Here is a 23,384-nt window from a genome sequence, read left to right as displayed (position 1 = left end):
ATTACACATTCTTTAGGTGAAATATGTATGGGAAAAACAATTTTTAACAAAAAAAAAAAGAACATAAAAAATAGCATTATTACTTATGTACCTATATATTTTAGGTAAAGAGTTCTCAAGAATGGGAAAGGCGATTATGGAGAGAGGACAAAATTCTTTTTTGCCCTTGCATGGATTCTACGTGATTTTCATAGATTTCCATGCAAGGGCAAAAGTGTAATTTTGTCCCCTTGTCAAAAAAATTTATTTCCCGTTCTCGATCTCTTTATTACTATCCTTAAAAAGTTACATGTTTTTAAGCCAGTTATATGATAAAGTTTGACAACACATGAGATAATATGTTGAGAGAAAATTGTAATATATATAAAAAATAAAATTAACCCTTTATATAATTTTAATTTTGAATTAAGGCTTTGTTTGGGAGAGAATTAGTAATTGAATAGAATGGAGTGCTAGGAGTGGAATGGAATGTAAACTATTTTCTCCTTGTTTGTGAGTGTTGAGGATGGAAAATAATGAGAAATGTTTTTTCTTATTTGGGAGAGCAATGGAAATGAATGGAATGGAAGGATATCAATCAACAAATGACCATCACCCTCTACTGGAAAAGATAAGGTGTGATGAGGTCGTCAAAGGAAAATTTGAAATTTTAAAAAACTATTATGGTTAATGCTGTCAAAACACAAAGTTAGTTCCATCCATCCTCCCCCTAATTTAGGGGAGACAAAGTAGGCCTTTGGATGGAAAAATGGAAACACTTTTTCATTCATTTCCATGCCATTTCACTCGATTACTAATGTCTTCCCTTGAACTAGGAGAACCCCATTCCATTTCATTTTATTACATCTCTCTCTCTCCCAAACACATTGTGAAGAAACCCAACAAAAGCTCAAAACCCTTTAGCTTTAATGAAAATTTCAAAACACAACTTAAGCATACTCAAAAGTTTCCTGTGTATAATAATAGAACAGGTTTGCATTTAACTCTCTCTTCCTCCGTTACATGTATACCTATTTCAACACCAAATACGACCAGAACAAGCTCAAGTCCTAACTAAAATCAAGTAAGAGAACTAAGATAGATTCAAAATGATGCAAAAGCATAGAGCTTTTGCAGCCACTATTTTTTTTTTAACTTCAGTTGTAAGAAGATCATAGAGAAGGACCGTAGCTTGGTTTATTAAAGCTATCAAGCCATTGTTTTGATCTTAGAGAATTACTAGTTGTCTAGTTGCTATTCCAAAATCTGCTGGAATCAGGGGGATAAGGGTTATTGGCAACATTAATGTTGTTGATATAGCTTTGAGCCCAAGAATCAATTGGCTTGTTTGGTCTGAGGAAGCTTTGAGTATAAGATGGGTAAAACTCATGTTCCTGCTGAAATTTCTGTGAGGCAAAAGATGGGATTTCAAATCCCTACAGAAGAGCCAAATTGGAGGAGCCTCTAAATTAGCCATTGAAATTATAGGTGGTGGTTGGCTTAGAGGTCACATAACTAGTGAAGTTGATGAAAACTCATTGCCAAAATAGTAAGAACTTATCGGAGTAACAACCATATTAGCTTAGCAAGCTCATTGTTCTTGAGACGCATACTTGTTTGTTATTAGAATTCGTAGCTAACATAGTCAATGGAGAAGCTAAATTTTGGAAACCAAAAGCTCATCAAGTGGTGTTGGTGGTGATGATCAAGCATGGAACTTTCAACATTACTTGAAGACTTGGACACCTTGCTTTTGATGCAGGCAGGAAAAAATTCAAAGCTATTTTGTTCCAAGAGATGTGTGTGAAAATATGTGTTTGGTTGTTGAGAATGTGCAAAATGAGAAATTAACAAGACATGATCCTTATCTCATTGCATGGTATTGATCTCACTTCTCACTCAATTACATCCGCCTCTAGAGAACCGAGTCCTCATTAATAAATAAACAACATTGAAAATCTAGAGCTCACTTCTCACTCAATTATAAGCCTTTTTTTTTAAGTGGTCGGATCGTTCTCTAGTCCAGTATTTACAACATTTCTAGCATACTTACCCAATCAGACCATTATGTCACTGATATCATATGCGGGGCCTAGTGATCAAAGTGCTTGAATTGACAACTCCCAGTTAGCCATGGAGATGGAACTGAACAAAAACAAACCCATTTCTATAAAGATATTGTATTTTCACTGAAATACTCATTCTCTGAGATTAAGACCACTTATTGACAGGACTATCTCTGCAGGCAACATCTATACTCCAAATCCTTGTCAATTCAATCCCGCTGCAAGGATGGACTTTGACTATATGTGGTGTCCTTGTATCCATTTTGTAAATTTTCCATTGAATTGCATGCCTTTGTAATTCTGTCTAACAACAATGTATATTACTCAAATGACTTTTTTAATCTCTTTAGGGAGTGAAAATTCCTTAGTACTAAATTTCATATCACCAATGTCACATTCACAACAACAATTTTAGACATCAATACTTCATCAGGTTAATCATTAAATTGAAGCCTTCAAACATTCACTAACAATGTATTGTTGGATTCACTAGTAATGTATTGTTACTAGATTCACTAGCAATGTATTGTTACTGAAGACACCAATAACAATACATTGCTAGTGAATGTTAGAAAGATTCAGTCTAGTGCTTATCTTGATGAGGCATTGATGTCTAAAATTATTGTTGTGAATGTGACGCTAGTGATAGGGAATTTAGCATTAGGAACGTCATTGAAGGGGGAATTTCCACTCCCTAGAGAGATTAAAAAAGTCAGCTGAGAATATACATTATAGCTAAACAGAATTATAAAGGTTTGCAATTCAGTGGAAAATTTACAAAAACGGATACAAGGACACCATATACAGTCAAAGGCCATTCTTTCAGCGGGATTGAATTGGCACTATTTCTGGCCTCTGAAAGAATAAATATCATGGATTAAGAACATATAAATTTAACCCAACAAATACGGCTAATAAATCTTTGATTGTTGTGCATCTATAATGGGCAAGTTAGATCTTTCAGAATCTTAAAATCCTTTAGGATCAATCAACCAGCTGGAACCATTCCAATAGCTTCCAACTTGCTTTTGTTAGGGTTTTAGTCCAAATGATTTCCATCATAAGGGAATTCAACAAACAAATCCCCTTGATGAACAACATCTAGATAGGAGATTCATATATTGCATTACCTTAATTACAACATCTAAGTTTGACCCAAAAACCATTTCTTTTTTTCTTTTTGTTGAGCACTAACAACAAACCTCAGGACTTTTATAGATTGATGAACAAAAAACTGGAAGCAGAAATAAAACATACACGAAACTGAAACAAAAACGAAAGCGAGACACAAGAGATTTTACTGTGGTTCACCTCAAAATCGAGACTACGTCCACGTTGAGCTCTAGTGAGGAGAGCTCACTGAACTATGAGAAAAACCAAAGATTACACACACATATAAAACCTCCCGATCACTCTATACATACAATAGTTCGATGAAACAAAACTTGCCCTAAAATCACTTAATACAGATTAAAAGGCAACCTAATCGAACCCTATAAACATGCTCTATACAAAGCATTTACAGAAGAAAAGAAACAAAGAGCAAACTAGAAAAAACCCTAGCCCGAGGGCGAGAGCCAACCACCGAATACCCGACTGATCCTTCTCCTTCTTCTCACCTTTTTCTCGATCTTTCGTCTCATCTGAACACATCCCAAGACAAGATTAAAAGCAGCAAAGAATAGCTAGGATTGATCCTCATAAAGCACTGAGGGGTAGCTGAGATTCAATCGTGCAAGCATGATTGATTATTCCAACAGAAATAGCAGAGATTAGGATCGAGCAGGAGAGAGATCAAGCGGGCGCTGATTGAGACTGCTGATGGTTGCCACGTGCCGCCATCCAGCAGCTGCCAATTGGCCAGCTGCGGTTGCAGCACATGACCCTCCAACCAGCTAAGAGGGACGGTGTCGTTTGATGCTGCATAATCAGCACTTTTCTTTCCTTTTCTTGTAGAAAGAGACATTAGAGTGCGTTTGATAAGGGTAGAAAATGGGTGTGGAATTCAATTTCCATCCAAATTCTAAAAAATTCCATCAAACATTTTTTTTTTCCATGAAATTCAAATTCTATTTTAGTTCAAAAAGTGAAGATTTTCCTTGAAATCAAGAAATTAGAATTCCTAGGGGGTGGGGTGAGAATTGGAATTCCATAAAATTGGAATTCTGCCCCACTTACCACCCCAAATCAAACACACCCTTGGATTGTTTGTTAATAGGCTAGGCCAAGCACCAAATTTCACTAGAGAATGACTCAAAAATACAAACAAACCCGCACCAACAACTCCTGCTTCCATTAACATGCTTTGAAATCAAGAGAACATTGAGCCCACAAAGCTTGTTCCCCCCAAATTAACACCACCGAGTGCACCCTGCAACATGGATAAAATTATTAATCTTCAATTAAGGCGAATGAAATATGACTTGGTGCTAGAGTTTCTGCAAAAATGAATCAATACCGTTGCAGTCTGCTGTTGAGCATCATCAGGAATTTGTTGCTGGGAGGGGCTGCAATGCATGAATACGACGTAAACAATGAATCAACAACCCCCCCCCCCCGCGAATATCAACAAATTAACAAACAAAAATACTAATGATCAAACATGTAACAGCCTCAACATAGTTCCAAGGTCATCTTAATAGTCTGAGGTTTCACAGACCTAGTGTAATCCGTACTTTTCATTCTATCCTTGAAAAAAAAAAGACCTTTGGCATCATCCTGGTGTCTCCCCATCCCAACCAGAACAATGCTCAACTTTGGTTAATTCTGAATTTTACTCTCTTCCAAAGAACCAGAATTATTGCAATTTTAGTATTAATCGATAAACCCTAAACCCAAATAGTAAGAACCAAAATCACTGCAATTTTAGTATTAATCGATAAACCCTAAACCCTAATAGTTTTGGTTTCAGAGGTACCCAGCATAAGCATGGCTTGAAGATGGCATTCCCAGAGCACGTTTCTTATCACGCAGCTTTCTAAGATACTCGCTAGCAAATGCTATTAAAGACCTCCATTGATTCGCGTCAGGGTTACTCTATTGTTGAACAATGAATATTCAAATTAAGTGGATTCTTCTCTGACAACCAGCACGATACAATTGAGCTTTAAATTAAGGTTGATCAAAACAATACCTGATCGGAGGGTCCTTCGGTGGTCTGAGGAATTCCTTTTGCCATCCGCCCAGAAGACCGACCACCATTCGAGCGGGAAACCGAGAGAGGGGGGGGGGGGGGAACAAACGATTCAAAGGTTAATTTCTCAATCAAAGTGATGAATGAACTTTATGTATCATCAAGACTTCATCTTTATGTGAAGTGGGAGAAATTAAGAATGGTTTCATGATGGGTACTTCATTGAATTTATATTGTTATCCATACTCATACAAAAAAGAAGTTTAAAAAAATTCATCATAAAATACAAAGAAATGAAAACAATCAAGATTCAAGACAAAAATATATCAAGATAAATAAAAATTATATCACCGTTCTTACAAAACAACGAATCATGCATGCAACACAATACAAATTGTCAAAATTCCATTAACAAGTAAAAAGAAAAGAAACAAAAGATAGAAAATCCAAGATTAACATGAGATGGAATTAAAGAAATGAAGGAGAATGAATGTGAGCGGGTGGCGAGACTATTGAGGTGTGATACCCAACAAGTCCAAGGCAATAATGTGTTTGGTCGGGTAAGTTGTCTATCATAGGCTTCGGCCTAGAATTGATAGTTTTGTTGAGAGATTCAATCCCACAAAGAGGTGGCCCAATAAAAAGATGGCCCAAGCACATTTGCCTTGTGTTTGAGGAAAGCTGGGCTAGGCCTAGCAGCTCAAACCAAGGACCAAGCCCATTGTCTAAAGCCCACAATACCTCGTCTAAAAGCCCACATATATATACCTATGTTGACCTAGTTTCTTCATTTCTGTTGAAGGCGTGTGTTCTCTTGATTCCAACAGAGGCTTGGTTTTTTCTTCCTCTGACCGATTCCATGCAAGTTTGTTTCTCCTACCTTATCTCAATTTATCGGATAACCCGATGGTTATAATCATCCTTGGAGATCTCTATCTGGTTCTTGGGAGGTTATTTGTATCCTTATATTGGAGAAATAGGGTGGTCGAAAACAGAGTGTGAATGCGAGAAGAGAGAGAGCCGAGGGTAAGAAGAGGGTTCTCCTTGGTGGGGTTTCTTCGTCCTTGTGTGGGTGTGCGATTCTCGGTTGTGGGTTTTGTGATTGAGGTTGTGGTGGGTGTTGATTGAATGTGGTTCTTAGGTTGTACTTGGAACCGATTCTTTGTTACCTTTTGTGGGTGTCGGACCGATCAAAGCTGAGCCTTGCAAATCCACCTTCTTCTTCTCCATTGCCGAGCATCAACAGGGAGTTTTTACTGTTCTTGTTTTGTTTCAATTTACTATTCGTTGAGTTCTTTACTCACTGTTTTTGCGATTTCTTCCACTAACGTTTGGATCTTATGATTGTTTTGCGAGGTACAAACTCTACAAAGTGGTATCAGAGCCTTGGTGGCTTCGTGGGTGAAAGAAATCGGCATTTTCTTGGCTGATTTTAGATCTGGGACGTTTCGCAAAACGTAACCTAGATTTGAATATCTGGCCAGATCTCCCCGCGCCATTCAAATCTCAACGCGCGGATTGGCATACCAGAAAGAAGAACATATCATATTCACAAAGTGGGGAGAATGCTTTGGTAGCTATTGTATGTCACAAGAAAAGACAAATATGAATGCTTCTTCTTGCGTGCTATTTAATCAATAAAGATTGTCAGTTGTCTGATTCTTGCGTGCTATTTAATCTAATACATTTTTTGTGTTATTGCATGCTAGGTGAATTGCATACCTTTGTAATCCTGTTTAGCAACAATGTATTTTACCCAGCTGACTTTCTTAATCTCTTTAGAGAGTGAACCTTCCCCCTTCAAGGACGTTACCACTACCAAATTCCCTATCACCAACGTCACATTCACAGCAACAATTTCAGACATCAATGTCTCATAAGGTTAATAACTAAACTGAAGCCTTCTAACACTCCCTAGCCATGTATTGTTATTGGTGTCCATATATTTTGTTTGCTGTATTGAATAGGTTTATTCAAATATTAACACAGATAAGAGACACGACAAATATTGATTCACTCTCTGTTTACCTATTTTTACAAATCACCTCCTAGAAATTTCTAATATTTTGTAGCGTAATTGACCTTGGAACTAGTGATATTTTATTTGCCAGTAAATTATAGCTATGCATATATTTCAGTTGGTAGACACTTTATCTTGCAGTGTACGTCACCCATATTTTTCTCATAAATTCCTCTTCTAGATCAGCAGAGTAGAAAGAACAAGAATGTAGCAGATTCACAAGGAGGGCAGAATGCTAAAAGGGCTAAGGCAAGGAGTGCCACCAGGGGCACACATACTTCGACCACAGTTGGAGGTCCATCAGCGGAAAGCGTTCCGAATTGCTTGAACGCATTGGGGCGTCTTCCCATTTCGATGAGGAGTCCATTGTGGAATTGTGCTTGTACCGATTTTTTGAAGTCCTCGTTTTGGTCTGTTTTCATAAATCTACCAGACGACGAGGCTCGTTTATCCTGGTTGGAGTATCTCAATAATAAAGGTGACGTCTGTGGGCCTCCACTATGAAGATACTTATTTTTTAAGTTTGAACTAATTTTGTCATTGCCATATGGTTGGAATCATCATTTGCACTTATGTCCGTGTTATGAGTGACTGAAATTTGTTGTTGTGTGGTCATCCTTTGTTATGCATTTGTTTGTGTCATAGAAATCAACATCTAAATCATAATCGATCGATTAGTCTTTGCGTGTCTTAGCATTCTTCTCTTTACATTCTAACTAATGAGAAAACGATCGATTATGATTCAAATGTTGATTCCTATAACACATACAAGTGCACACAACAAAGGATGACCATACAACAACAAATTTCAATCACTGATAACACGAACAGAAGTGCAAATGATGATTCCAACCATAGTGCAACAACAAAATTAGTTCAAACTTAAAAAATAAGTATCTTCATAGTGGAGGCCACGAACCTTATCTTTATTATGGAAATACTCCAACCAGGACAAACGAGCCTCCTCGCCTAGTAGATTTATGAAAATAGACCAAAACGAGGACTTCAAAAACTGGTGCAAGCACAATTCCACAATGGACTCCTCATCGGAATGGGAAGACGCCCCAATGCCTTCAAGCAATTCAGAACGCTTTCCGCTGATAGACCTCCCAATTGTGGTCGAAGTATGTGTGCCCCTGGTGACACTCCTTGCCTTAGCCCTTTTAGCATTATGCCCTCCTTATGAATCTAATACATTCTTGTTCTTTCTGCTCTGTTGATCTAGAAGAAAAATTTATGAGAAAAATATGGGTGACGTACACTACAAGATAAAATGTCTACCAACTGAAATATATGCATAGTTATAATTTATTAGCGAATAAGGTATCACCAGTTCCAAGGTCAATTACGTTACAAAATATTAGAAATTTTCAGGAGGTGATTTGTAAAAATAGGTAAACAGAGAGTGAATCAGTATTCGTCGTGTCTCTTATCTGTGTTAATATTTGAATAAACCTATTCAATACAGCAAACAAAATATACGGACACGAATAACAATACATGACTAGGAAATGTTAGAAGGCTTCAGTTTAGTTATTAACCTGATGAGGCATTGATGTCTGAAATTGTTGCTGTGAATGACATTGGTGATAGTGAATTCGGTACTGGTAATGTCCTTGAAGGGGGAATTTCCACTCTTTAAAGAGATTAAGAAAGTCAGCTGAGTAAAATACATTGTTGTTAAACAGGATTACAAAGGTATGCAATTCACTTAACATGCAATAACACAAAAACGTTCAGCAAAAGAATCAAAGAACTGACAATCTTTATTGATTAAATAGCACGCAAGCAGAAGCATTCATATTTGTCCTTTCTTGTGACATACAGGAGCTACCAAAGCATTCTCATCACTTTGTGAATCTGATATGTTCTTCTTTTTGGTATGCCAATCCAGAAGAGGAATTTATGAGAAAAATATAGGAATTTTTAGAGGAAAATTTCTTGATAGTAAATCGCAACCAAATAAAAGGATCAATGATTCGTTAGCAAGTTGGATGCGGATCGTGTGTAACTTGATGATAAACATCTGAACATGACTAAAATGTTGATCCTAGTTTATAATTCAAACTAGCAATTTTTTAGTTTAATTTATATGTTATTACTCTGTAATGTCTATTCTTTTAGGGACTGGAAATGGGGCCAATTCAATGCCGCTAGAAGGACGGCCCTTGATAGTATGTGGTGGCCTTGTATCAGTTTGTAAATTTGTCATCGAATTGCATATTTTTGTAATGATATAGATACTCAATTAACTTTGTTAATCTTTTTTAGGGAGTGTCGCAAATTCCCCATTCAGTGATGTTGCTAGCACTAAATTCCATCTTACCAATGTCAAATCAGCATCAACAAGTTCAAACATCAATGGCTCATTAAGAGCAAGTGCTTTTAGCTGAAGTGATGGCAAAAACACTAGGGAACCAAATTTCTTATTTTGAGCGAAGCACTGATACATTTGATAATGTGATGCTTCCTATAGATGACTTAAGGAAGACAGATGCTCAAGTAAGCTAAAGCTAAGACATGGAATTTGAAACATTTGATTTCACCAAATTCTGACCTGAAACAATTGATTTTGATCAGCTAAAATGAACATTTATAATCCAAGGCAATTTATATTTACAATCTAAAGTTTATATTTAGATTTAAGTTTACTTGGCATGCCTATATTTTTCTATTATTTGAACTTTTCAGCTCATACATGTATGGTTATATATATTAAAAAATGAGATATTTTTACATCTGCATTTCTCTTCAGCAAATGTCTTATTTATAGCATTTTAGTTGGCATGTTATTTTGTTCGACAGGATAATCACCAAAGTGAAGCCTCCTAGCATAACATATACTGCCCATGTTTTGTTTATTGGTGGTTATATATCTAGTTTGATGGATTGCATGGGTTTCCCCAGATAGTGGGACAATCAATTGGTATTTTGTGGTTCATTCAATAGGTTCATCCATCAATTACCACTGAGAGCGAGAGGAGGCATCATGAATACTGATGCACTATTCATTTACCTGTTTTTATTACAAATTACCTCCAATGCATTACATGGAATGATTGGCCTTAGAATATTAATCGACTTTATTTCATGAATTTTGTAACATAATAAAATCATCTAATCATGTCCACGGGGCCATTAGTCAAAAAAAACTTCCTCAATTAACTATATCTCCAATTTCAGTAGAATAGATTCTTGATGCCTTGAACACAAGGACTCTTTGTATTTTTAGGGCATGCAAAAATCTTTCATTAGTCTTAGTGGAAATTTGCAACAAGTTCTTTGGTCGTGCGAGGGTCAAATGGCAAAAACATTTTTCTTGGGAAATGTAAGAACTCTGCAGCAAGCCAACTGTCAATACATAAGAGTTGACAAAAAATTATGAAAAGCTTTTTTTTTTTCTTTTTGTTGATTACAAATGAACTTGGTGGAAATTTGAGGTTGGCAAATAGAAGAGCAAGTGACTACATCTGATAACCATGTTAAGTTATTCAGCACCAATCTTCTGGAAGCTTAAATTGTAGAGAGATAGTAACCTTATAATTTTTTTCAGCTATCCTTTTACGGTGATTCCCTGGAGTAAGTCAATGTCTAAAGAATTTAGATACTAATATATTGTAAGAAATATTCTCTTGGTGATTTATATTTTAACTCTCTTGTTCTGATAATTGTAAGTTGATTGTCAAAATATAATATCCTGTACATTGAGTCTCCTACCACACTGTGTTTTCTTTGTAATCACAGTGGCATTTTTCATTCTATCATTTTCCACCTACCTCTGTAAACACATTACCTTCATCTAAAACTCAAAGTGATAACCTTTCTTTCAGTAACTTTATTTACTACATAAAATCATCTAGTCAAGTTAGAATGGCAATTAGTTAAAAACTTACTCAATGCAGTGGTTGTGGATCATAAAAGCACAGATTTGATCCTTTTATTTGGTTGCGATTTACTATCAAGAAATTCTTATCTAAAAATTCTCATATTTTTCTCATAAATTCCTCTTCTGGATTGGCATACCAGAAAGAAGAACATATCAGATTCACAAAGTGGGGAGAATGCTTTGGTAGCTCTTGTATGTCATAAGAAAGGACAAATATGAATGCTTTTGCTTGCGTGCTATTTAATCAATAAAGATTGTTAGTTGTCTTATTCTTTTGCTAAACGCTTTTGTGTTATTGCATGCTAGGTGAATTGCATACCTTTGTAATCCTGTTTAGCAACAATGTATTTTACTCAGCTGACTTTCTTAATCTTTTTAGAGAGTGAAAATTCCCATTCAAGAACGTTATCAATACCAAATTCCCTATCACCAATGTCACATTCACAACAACAATTTCAGACATCAAAGCCTCATCAGGTTAATAACTAAACTGAAGCCTTCTAACACTCCCTGGCCATGTATTGTTATTAGTGTCCGTATATTTTGTTTGCTGTATTGAATAGGTTTATTCAAATATTAACACAGATAAGAGACACGACGAATATTGATTCACTCTCGGTTTACCTATTTTTACAAGTCACCTCTTGAAAATTTCTAATATTTTGTAATGTAATTGACCTTGGAACTAGTGATATCTTATTTGCTAGTAAATTATAGCTATGCATATATTGCAGTTGGTAGACATTTTATCTTGCAGTGTACGTCACCCATATTTTTCTCATAAATTCCTCCTCTAGATCAACAGAGCAGAAAGAACAAGAATGTATCAGATTCACAAGGAGGGCAGAATGCTAAAAGGGCTAAGGCAAGGAGTGCCACCAGGGGCACACATACTTCGACCACAGTTGGAGGTCCATCAGCGGAAAGCGTTCCGAATTGCTTGAAGGCATTGGGGCATCTTCCCATTCCGATGAGGAGTCCATTGTGGAATTGTGCTTGCCCTGATTTTTTGAAGTCCTCGTTTCGGTATGTTTTCATAAATCTACCAGACGACGAGGCTCGTTTGTCCTGGTTGGAGTATTTCCATAATAAATGTGAGGTTCGTGGGCCTCTACTATGAAGATACTTATTTTTTAAGTTTGAACTAATTTTGTTGTTGCCCTGTGGTTGGAATCATCATCTGCACTTCTGTCCGTGTTATGAATGACTAAAATTTGTTGTTATATGGTCATCCTTTATTATGCATTTGTTTGTGTCATAGAAATCAACATCTGAGTCATAATCGATCAATTAGTCTTTGTGTGTCTTAGCATTCTTCTTTCTACATTCTCACTAATGAGAAAACAATCGATTATGATTCAGATGTTGATTCCTATGACACATACAAGTGCACAACAAAGGATGACCATACAACAACAAATTTCAGTCACTCATAACACGGACAGAAGTGCAGATGATGATTCCAACCACAGGGCAACAACAAAATTAGTTTAAACTTAAAAAATAAGTATCTTCATAGTGGAGGCCCATGAACCTCACCTTTATTATGGAAACACTCCAACCAGGAGAAACGAGCCTCGTCGTTTGGTAGATTTATGAAAACAGACCGAAACGAGGACTTCAAAAAACTGATGCAAGCACAATTCCACAATGGACTCCTCATCGGAATGGGAAGACTACCCAATGCCTTCAAGCAATTCGGAACGCTTTCCGCTGATGGACCTCCAACTGTGGTCGAAGTATGTGTGCCCCTGGTGGCACTCCTTGCCTTAGCCCTTTTAGCATTTTGCCCTCCTTGTGAATTTGATACATTCTTGTTCTTTCTGCTCTGCTGATCTAGAAGAGGAATTTATGAGAAAAATATGGGTGGCGTACACTGCAAGATAAAATGTCTACTAGCTGAAATATATGCATAGCTATAATTTACTAGCAAATAAGATATGACTAGTTCCAAGGTCAATTACGTTACAAAATATTAGAAATTTTCAGGAAGTGATTTGTAAAAATAGGTAAACAGAGAGTGAATCAATATTCATCGTGTCTCTTATCTGTGTTAATATTTGAATAAACCTATTCAATACAACAAACAAAATATACGAACACCAATAACAATACATGTCCAGGGAGTGTTAGAAGGCTTTAGTTTAGTTATTAACCTGATGAGGCTTTGATGTCTGAAATTGTTGCTATGAATATGACATTGGTGATAGGGAATTTGGTATTGATAACGTCCTTGAAGGGGAATTTTCACTCTCTAAAGAGATTAAGAAAGTCAGCTGAGTAAAATACATTATTGCTAAACAGGATTACAAAGGTATGCAATTCACCTAGCATGCAATAACACAAAAGTGTTCAGTAAAAGAATCAAACAACTGACAATCTTTATTGATTAAATAGAACGCAAGCAGAAGCATTCATATTTGTCCTTTCTTGTAACATACAAGAGCTACCAAAGCATTCTCCCCACTTTGTGAATCTAATATGTTCTTCTTTCTAGTATGCCAATCCAGAAGAGGAATTTATGAGAAAAATATGGGAATTTTTAGATGAGAATTTCTTGATAGTAAATCGCAACCAAATAAAAGGATCAAATTTGTGCTTTTATGATCCACAACCACTGCATTGAGTAAGTTTTTAACTAATTGCCATTCTAACTTGACTAGATGATTTTATGTAGTAAATAAAGTTACTGAAAGAAAGGTTATTACTCTGAGTTTTAGATGAAGGTAATGTGTTTTCAGAGGTAGGTGAAAAATGACAGAATGAAAAATAGCACTGTGATTACAAAGAAAACACAGCATGGTAGGAGACTCAACGTACAGGATATTATATTTTGACAATCAACTTGCAATTATCAGAACAAGAGAGTTAAGATATAAATCACCAAGGGGACCAAGAGAATATTTCTTACAATATATCAGTATCTAAATTCATTAGACATTGACTTACTCCAGGGAATCACCGTAAAAGAATAGCTGAAAAAAATTATAAGGTTACTATCTTTCTACAATTTAAGCTTCCAGAAGATTGGTGTTGAATAACATAACATGGTTATCAGATATAGCCACTTGCTCTTTTGTTTGCCAACCTCAAATTTCCACCAAATTCATTTGTAATCAACAAAAAGAAAAAAAAAAAATCTTTTCATAATTCTTTGTCAACTCTTATGTATTGATAGTTGGCTTGCTGCAAAATTCTTACCTTTTCCAAGAAAAATGTTTTTGCCATTTGACCTCGCACAACCAAAGAACTTTGTGCACTCATCTATATTGTTTCCAAAGACTACATAGAAAACCCAGACAAGAAAACATACATAAATGTAGATAAGAGGAGTGGAAAGACCATAAACCATATAACTTCCTTGTCGAAGAATCATAGCAGGGAGGGTGATGTACCCTGCCAGACAAAGTGTCTACCAACTAAAATATATTGATAGCTATAATTTACTGGCAAATAAGGTATCACCAGTTCCAAGGTCAATTACGTCACAAAATATTAGAAATTTTCAGGAGGTGATTTGTAAAAACAGGTAAACAGATAGTGAATCAGTATTTGTCATGTCTCTTATCAGTGTTAATATCTGAATAAACATATTCAATACAGCAAACAAAATATACGGACACCAATAACAATACATGGCTAATGAATGTTAAAAGGCTTCAGTTTAGTGATTGACCTGATGAGGCATTGATGTCTGAAATTGTTGTTGTGAATGTGATATTGGTGATAGGGAATTTGGTGCTGGGAACCTCATTGAAGGGGGAATTTCCACTCTCTAAAGATATTAAAAAAAAGTCAGTTGAGTAATATACATTGTTGCTAAATAGAGCTACAAAGTTACGCAATTCAATGAAAAATTTAAAAAAATGGATACAAGGACACCACATACAGTCAAAGGGCATCGTTGTAGCGAGATTGAATTGACACTATTTCTAGCCCCTGAAAGAATAAATATCATCAATTAGTACCACATAAATTTAACCCAACAAATACTAGTCTGAATTATCAACTAGGATCACCATTCCGGTCATGTCGGGATGTTCATCATCAAGTTACTTGATCTATGTCCAACTTGTTAATAAACCTTTGATTGCGGTGCATCTATAATGGGCAAGTTGAATCTTTCAGAATCTTAAAATCCTCTAGGTTCACTCAACCAGCTAGAACCATTCCAATAGCTTCCAGCTTGCTTTTGTTGGGGCTTTAGTCCAAATGATTTGCATCATAAGGGAATTCTCCAACCAATCTCCTTGATGAACAACATCTAGATAGGAGATTCATATATTGCAATACCTTACAACATCTAAGTTTGATCCGAAAACCATTTCTTTTTTCTTTTTTCTTTTTTCTTTTTTCTTTTTTCTTTTTTCTTTTCTTGTAGAAAGAGACATTAGATTGTTTGTTAATAGGCTAGGCCAAGCTTCAAATTTCACTAGAGAATAACTCAAAAATACAAACAAATCTGCACCAACAACTCCTGCTTCTGGTGACGTGCTTTGAAATCCAGAGAACATTGAGCCCACAAAGCTTGTTCCCCCCAAATTAGCACCACCGAGTGCACCCTGTAACATGGATAAAATTATTAATCTTCAATTAATGCGAATGCAACATGACTTGGCGCTAGAGCTTCTGCAAAAATGAATCAATACTGTTGTAGTCTACTATTGAGCATCATCAGGAGTTTGCTGCTTGGAGGGGCTGCAATGCATGAAACGACATAAACAATGAATCAATACAACCCCCCGCCCCTTACCAAATATAAAAAAATTAACAAACAAAAATACTAACAATCAAACATGTAACAGCCTCAACACAGTTCCAAGGTCATCTTAATAGTCTGAGGTTTCACAGCCCTAGTGTAATCCGTACTTTTCATTCTATCCTCACAAAAAAAGATCTTTGGAATCTTACTAGTGTCTCCCCATCCCAACCAGAACAATGTTCAACTTTGGTTAATTCTCAATCTTATACTCTCTTCCAAAGAACCAGAATTACTGTGATTTTAGTATTAATCGATAAACCCTAAACCCAAATAGTAAGAACCAGAATTACTGTGATTTTAGTATTAATCGATAAACCCTAAACCCAAATAGTAAGAACCAGAATTACTGCAATTTTAGTATTAATCGATAAACCCTAAACCCCAATAGTTTTAGTTCCAGAAGCACCCAGCATAAGCATGGCTTCAAGATGGCATTCCCAAAGCATGTTTCTCATCACACAGCATTCTGAGATACTCGCTAGCAAACGCTATTAAAGACCTCCATTGATTCGCGTCAGGGTTACTCTGTTGTTGGACAATGAATATTCAAATTAAGTGAATTCATCGCTGACAACCATAAACACGACACAATTGAGCTTTAAATTAAGGTTGATCAAAACAATACCTGATCAGAGGATCCTTCGGTGGTCTCTAAGGAATTTCTTCTGCCGTAGAAGTGAATGCCGCCCAGAAGACCGACCACCATTTGGGCAGGAAACCTTGAGGCGGATAATCAATCACTGGGGGAAAAAAAACGATTCAAAGGCTAATTTCTCAATCAAGGTGATGAATGAACTTTATGTATCATCAAGACTTCATCTTTATGTGAAGTGGGAGAAATTAAGAATGGTTTCATGATGGGTACTTCATTTAATTTATATTGTTATCCATACTCATACAAAAAAGAAGTTTAAAAAAAATTCATTATAAAATACAAAGAAATGAAAGCAATCAAGATTCAAGACAAAAATATATCAAGATACATAAAAATTATATCACCATTCTTACAAAACAACGAATTATATATGCATGCAACACGATACAAATCGTCAAGAATTCCTTTAACAAGTAAAAGAAACAAAACAAAAGATATAAAATCCAAGATTAACATGAGATGGAATTAAATAAATGAAGGAGAATGAATGTGAGCGGGCGGCGCATATACCGTCTTCCTTATTTTCGCTAACTTCAGCGTCATGGACGAAGATTGCAGCAGTATCGGACAGTTTCTTTCTTAGGGGGTGTTTGTTAATTAAGATAAGAGGGAGAAAAGGTTAAATATGGGAAGCATTCCGAATGTTTGGTATTTTCAACGTGTTTGTTAATCTTATCTGACCATTTTCGGAAAAGGCCTCACGTGACCTCTTATCTCCCCCTTTCAAGATAAATTTATCTGACCTCCCCCCTCGAATAAATTTATCTTGGTCTTTTAAGATAAGGCTGAATTACTTATCTGCCCCTTGTAAGATAATTAATGCCATTTAGTGCATTTTAAATATTTAAATTTATTAAAAAACCTTATTTATTTAACTCTTATAATTAATATTTTTTAATATATTTTTAAATTATTATATGTTTTGACAATTTTTTAAATTTAAATGACATTATTCATTTCATTGATTTTTAAAATTTAAATTTCTCTCTCTATATATATTTTATTTAACTCTTTTCAACTCTTTTTAAATTTATTTTTGGACATGAATTTGAAAAATAAAATATTATTTTTAATTTTAATCTTAATTTTTTTGACAATTCATATTAATCATAAAATACTATTTTAATTATAAATTTGATAATAGGGATATTTTGATAAAAAAACCCTTATCTTGGTGCTTATCATATGTATTAACAAACACATGGAAAGAAAAAATATAATTATCAGTGAATTCTAAAAAATTTAACAAACAGTCTGATAGAAATCTTGGAATGCTTTCCGGCGTTATCTTGATCATTCCATATCTTGATCCGGAAAGCATCCCAATCTTATCTTGATACCACCTTATCTTGCTCATTTTAACAAACGCTCCCTTACAAAATAATCATGAATGAACTTCCGAAGTCTATAATTGTAACCATCACAAGAAAGAAGAAACACAGCGAAAAGAACCAAATAAAATCAGTTAATTATTAGTTTTCAGTATTCCTCAAGATCAAATTAACACTATTGAAGAAGAATGTATATGCGCGCGCGTGTGTATGCATATATCAACTCACATCTTGTTGCACTCCTGGTTTGGATCGGAGTTATCCATGATCACAACACCACACTTGCTTAGTATCTCCAAGGATTGAAATCCCAAAGAAGGTTCTTGCAGCCGAGAATATCGCCAAACAAATTCCTGAAGAAAAATCAAGATTCAGTAAGTAGAAGCAACACCAAGATAAGATATATTCAAACCCATTTCACATTCATCTATATGTATATCTATGAGTATGCATGCATGATGTATCTGCAGAGAGAGAGAGAGAGAGAAATATTACGCAGAGAGAGAGAGATGCAGATTCTTGGGTAACTAACAATGAAACGAAGAGAGTCCCATGCAAAGGTAATAAATATATATATATATATATAGAGAGAGAGAGAGGGGGGGGGGGCAGGGGAGGGGAAATGAACGAAGAGAGAGAGGCTTTAGAGGGTTGCAATCGAGCCGAACCGGCGGCAAATCTGAAATTAGGCTCGAGCTCGATTAACATAGCCCGAGCCAAAGCTTGGGAGGGGCTTTGCGGCGGCGACAGAGAGGGAGGGACTGTGCGACAGCGGCGAGAGGTGGCAGAGGGAGGATGCAGCGGCGGGCGGCGGTGGTAGGCGACGGCCCTGCAGCGGAAAGCTTCAGAAAGGGCAGCGGCAGAGGACGGTGAGAGGCTTCAGAGAGGCGGCGGAGAGGGCGACGGTGAGAGGCGGCGGCTTTCTTCTTCTCTGAAGCCGGTTCTCGTTCGTACTTAGTTGAGAATCAAGTTCTCCCTTTGCTAATTTAATGAACCTGAAAACCGAAGGGAGTTGCTGGGCATTCTCAACAATCGGTGCCGTGGAGGGGATAAATAAGATCTTAACGGGAGAATTGATCTCTTTGTCGGAGCAGGAGCTGGTGGATTGTGACAAATCTTATAACATGGGTTGCAATGGAGGTCTCATGGACTACGGTTTTCAGTTCATCATCAACAATGGTGGAATTTATACTGAGGAAGATTACCCTTATCGAGCTAATGACGGCGTTTGTGATCAGATTCGGGTTTGTTCCCACCAAACCCTAGGAAATAACTTCTTTGTGAGATTTAATTTTTGTACTGGCAAACTTCTCGTGACACTGGAATGGTTGCCTCATGTGGGTGAAGACCAATTTGAATGTTTGACTGCTCATGCCGGTCGTGAGGGGAAAGTTGCAGGCGGCCGTTGCAGAGAGGAGAGATGGAGCTTGGAGTTTGGAGAGAGGAGGATCAAGCTTGCACCCCTAGGGTTCTCTTTGTGTCACATGGGCTTGGCTATCTTGGGCCTCTCAAGAGTAAGGCCCACAAATCGGGCCTTACAATATTTCTGTCTAATTAATGTCTTTCTCCTCAGGGTAGGTTTCTTATTATATGAAGATTCTTGCAGGCGTTTCAACTGTGGAATGTAACCATGGGCGACCAAATTATAACACATGAAGATTTAATTTTTGTATTGATAAACTGTCGTGAGACTTGAATGGTTGGCTCAAGTGGGTAAAGATCAATTTTTGATCCAAAAGTGAAATCGCTTATTCCGGGCGTCCCTTATACCTGGCCCGACAAGATGTGGGGGAGATTAATCATAGTGACTCAGCCGAACGCAATGGCTAGATTCGGGGTCACCGCGCACAAGGAGCCTTCTCACTTTGGAGAGAGATATCCCACACTGTCATTTATGAGACTCGATCCTCGATCTTGATCTAAAATTTACCACAAAAGTCACTTTGATCCGAGATCAAGTTTTGAAGATATGAAAATGAGACTGACTGATACGGAATAAAGATAAAACCTGTTACTCTTCCAAGTCATCAATGAAAAGGTTACATAGATGATAGATGGTGATAACACTTTGAAGTTTGAGGACATATTTGGGATTTTTTCTCAAACTTTTGAATGTTTGACTCCAGAATTTTGAACATTCTGAATCTCTATACAAATGACATTATTGAAGGAATACACATATGATGGTGTGGATAATAAAATCATCTAGTTATGTCTGCAGGGTAATTAGTCAAAAAAAATTCCTCAATTAACTATTTGTCCAATTTCACTAGAATAGATTCTTGATGCCATGAACACAAACACACTTTGTATTTATGTATTTTTAGGGCATGCAACTACTAGAAACGGAGTTGCAAGTAGATGCTATCACATTTATTTCAAAAATCTTTTATTAGTCTTTTAAGTGTCTTAGTATTTTTTTTTTTTATGACTCAAATGTTGATTTCTATGATACAGACAAATACACAATAAAAGATGACCTTACAATAACAAATTCCAGTCTCTCTAACACAAACAAAAGTGCAGATAATAATGATTCATGTTGGATAAAGTGTTGGGCAACAACAAAATAATCAATTGACACAACAACATTCACCTGAGATTTGTTGTAAATCCCAAGTGAACAATTTTGATCCATTATTTTGTTTTGAAATTTAATATCAGTTTTCCTTTGAGAATTCGGATATTTTATCATCTTCTTTGAAAGAATTTATCCGATTCACAAAGTGGGGAGAATGCTTTGGTAGGTCGAGCATGCCACAAGAAAGAAAAAATATGAACACTTTTGCTTTTGTCTTATTTTGTTCCAGTTCATCAATGATAATTTCTCGAAATTGTATGGTTCTTTTCTTTGGTGTTGTAGCCACAGACAAAAGCAAAAGTGTTTGTCCCTTGACGAAGACATTGCTATTGCTATGAACACTCCTTTCAGCACATTGCCAGGAAGCTCTACCGCTGGCAACATGAACGAATAGGATGGTACATGAATACCATGTAACACTTGCATTGTGCTGAATTATTCACACTAAAACTATGCCAATTAGTATGTTAAATAGAAAGTGAGCCCCAAAATTTAGCCTTATCTTTTTGAGAGATAAGGCTAAATTATGCTCGTAGTTCTTTATTATTTAGACGAGGTAAAATTATATTTTTTTTAACTTAAACATACATAGCACAAATTACGCTAGTAGTTTTTTACTATGTAAACAAGGCTAAATAAATAGAATATTTATCCTAAGAAAATGGAGCCAATATTAACGATGTATTGTAAATGTCATTTTTTGTGTAAATATGAAAAAAAAAATTCTTTTCCCTTCTTATTTTCTTTCGCGATATTATATTTATATTTGCCCTCTAAGAATTACACATTTCTTAGGTGAAATATATATGGAAAAACCAATGTTTTAATTAAAAAAAACATAAAAAATAGCATTATTACTTATGTGCGTATATATTTTAGGTGTATAAAAGTATTTATTAATTTTTTTGCCTACAAAATGTATTTTACTAGAACCTTGTTTGATTATAAAAACAAGAAATAGATATAATAAGAAATAAAAACGAAAAGCTGTATTTTTTTAAAAAAATAGGAATAAAAAATGCGAGTAAACACTTAAATAAAAAAAATTAAGGATTTTTTTATAAATATAATTTTTAATACAAATTATTTTTATCTCTAATGTAATCATTAAGATAATAATTTCGTCTCTAATATAGTTACGAAATAAAAGTGTGTTTTATTTGATATTTTTTAATATTAAAAATTTATTCTAAAATATTTACAAATTTACATAAACGATTAATGTTAATAAAAGACGTTTTAAAAATATTGAAAGAACACTATTTTGGTGTTTTCGGTCTGAAGTGAGCAAGCCATCCATGGTCAGGAGAAAAATATATAATATATATAATACAACTATCTTTATCTTTATGTATATAAAAGTAGGATAGTCTAAAAAAAAAATTCCCACCAAAACTTACATTAATAATTTGTATTTAGTACTCATTGAATTAATAATTTAAAATTTTTAATTATTTTGAAATAATAAGTACTAATTATTATAAAATTAATGATGAATTTTAAATACATGAGTTTTTCAATGCTAATCATGAGTTTTTAATACATTATTATGTGAATATTAAATATTTAATTAATCCGTCAATCAATCAAAAATAAATATTATTTATGAGGAATATGAATAGATACTTAAAATATTAATTAAGTTACAGAAAATTATACATTAAATAAAATCTTATCTTTATATAATATAATAATATATAATATTTTTATATATATAAAAGTATGATAGTCTGAAAAAAAAAATTTCCCTCAAAATTTGCATTAATAATTTACATTTAGTACTCATTACATTAATAATTTGTATTTTGTAATTTTCATTAATAATTTAAAATTTTCAATTGTTTTGAAATAATAAGTACTAATTACTGTAAAATTAATAATGAATTTTAAATATATTATTTTTTCAATACTAATTATGGATTTTTTAATACATTATTATGTAATTATTAAATATTTAATTAATCAATCAATCAATCAAAAATAAATAGAATATGAATAGACACTTAAAGTATTAATTAGGTCGAAGAAAATTATTCATTAAATAAAATTTTATTTTTACATAATATAATTATATATAATGTAATATATTATATTCAAATAAAATAATGTAATATATTATATTAAAGTAGAATAGTTTGTAAATTTTTTTTTCCTCCAAATATCTATTTTTTTTCTCTAAAATTTGTATTAAATTTACATAGATTTTCTGAGAAATATTAATAGATAACTTAAACTATTAATTAAGTAATAGAAAATTATCTATTTATTTAAAATCTTATCTTTATTCTTTATATATATAACATTAAAATAAGATAGTTAGACAAAATATTTTGCCAAGTGTCAATCGATGGTAAATTTTTTCTCTCAAAAACTTATATTAAATCAAATGTAGTGATTAATTAATTATTAATTTTAATTTAATAATTATATTATAGTTTTGAAAATGTGATATCTTAACAAATTCATAAAAAATTATTTAAGGTTGTCAAATGTTTGGAGTTTTCAATACTAATTAATATTTAAGGTATCATATTTTTAAGACCACGGAAGAAATCAAAATTCCTATTTTTAATATTTTGTTATTATTGACAAAATTATTCTTACTCATATTTAAGAGTTTTAATTTATATTTATAATATAATAAATAAAAAATAACGAACATCTTTGAATAAATATATTATAAATTTTATAATATTTATTTATAAATAAATAAATATAATAAATAAAAAAAATTATAAGTATTTTGTCAAGTGACCTACTTAATGTGTTAATTATTCTTTAACACATTGAATGGCGACATATTGGATTAAGAGTGTTTTTCATTAACATATTGAATAGCAAATAATTAATTAAACTTAAATTTTAATAAAATACTGAGTATTAAAAAAAACTATAATTATCAATTCTATTATAATTATTTAAAATAACGAGTTTAATTTTTTATTTTTAAATTAAACTCTCCCGTGTATCA

General features: G+C 34.2%; 1 protein-coding gene across 9 annotated transcripts in view; it reads right to left on the bottom strand.

The window, feature by feature from the left end:
* Positions 1-19,186, bottom strand: part of LOC127808192 (uncharacterized) — a 73,290-nt gene extending 54,104 nt beyond the window's left edge. The window contains exons 1-10 of one of the 9 annotated variants that reach the window (XM_052346606.1): positions 18,501-18,649; positions 18,061-18,185; positions 16,472-16,586; positions 15,553-15,646; positions 14,974-15,023; positions 14,761-14,859; positions 5,179-5,213; positions 4,504-4,552; positions 4,323-4,416; positions 3,329-3,688 (exon numbers count right to left, since the gene is read on the bottom strand). In XM_052346606.1, the coding sequence (XP_052202566.1) occupies positions 4,357-4,416; positions 4,504-4,552; positions 5,179-5,213; positions 14,761-14,859; positions 14,974-15,023; positions 15,553-15,646; positions 16,472-16,552 (468 nt within the window). In that variant the 5' untranslated portion in view covers positions 16,553-16,586; positions 18,061-18,185; positions 18,501-18,649 and the 3' untranslated portion in view covers positions 3,329-3,688; positions 4,323-4,356. Of the gene's footprint in view, positions 1-3,328; positions 4,417-4,503; positions 4,553-5,178; positions 5,214-14,760; positions 14,860-14,973; positions 15,024-15,552; positions 16,372-16,471; positions 16,587-18,060; positions 18,186-18,327; positions 18,467-18,500; positions 18,650-19,037 lie in introns of those variants that run through there. The other 8 variants (XM_052346607.1, XM_052346605.1, XM_052346613.1 and 5 more) reach the window with 8 other exon arrangements.
* Between the last annotated feature and the right edge of the window lie 4,198 nt (positions 19,187-23,384).

Source organism: Diospyros lotus, chromosome 8 (assembly GCF_014633365.1).
Source record: "Diospyros lotus cultivar Yz01 chromosome 8, ASM1463336v1, whole genome shotgun sequence".
Taxonomy (NCBI): domain Eukaryota; kingdom Viridiplantae; phylum Streptophyta; class Magnoliopsida; order Ericales; family Ebenaceae; genus Diospyros; species Diospyros lotus.
Note: the sequence above shows the minus strand (reverse complement) of the source record. Positions and strands in the feature narration are given on the sequence as shown.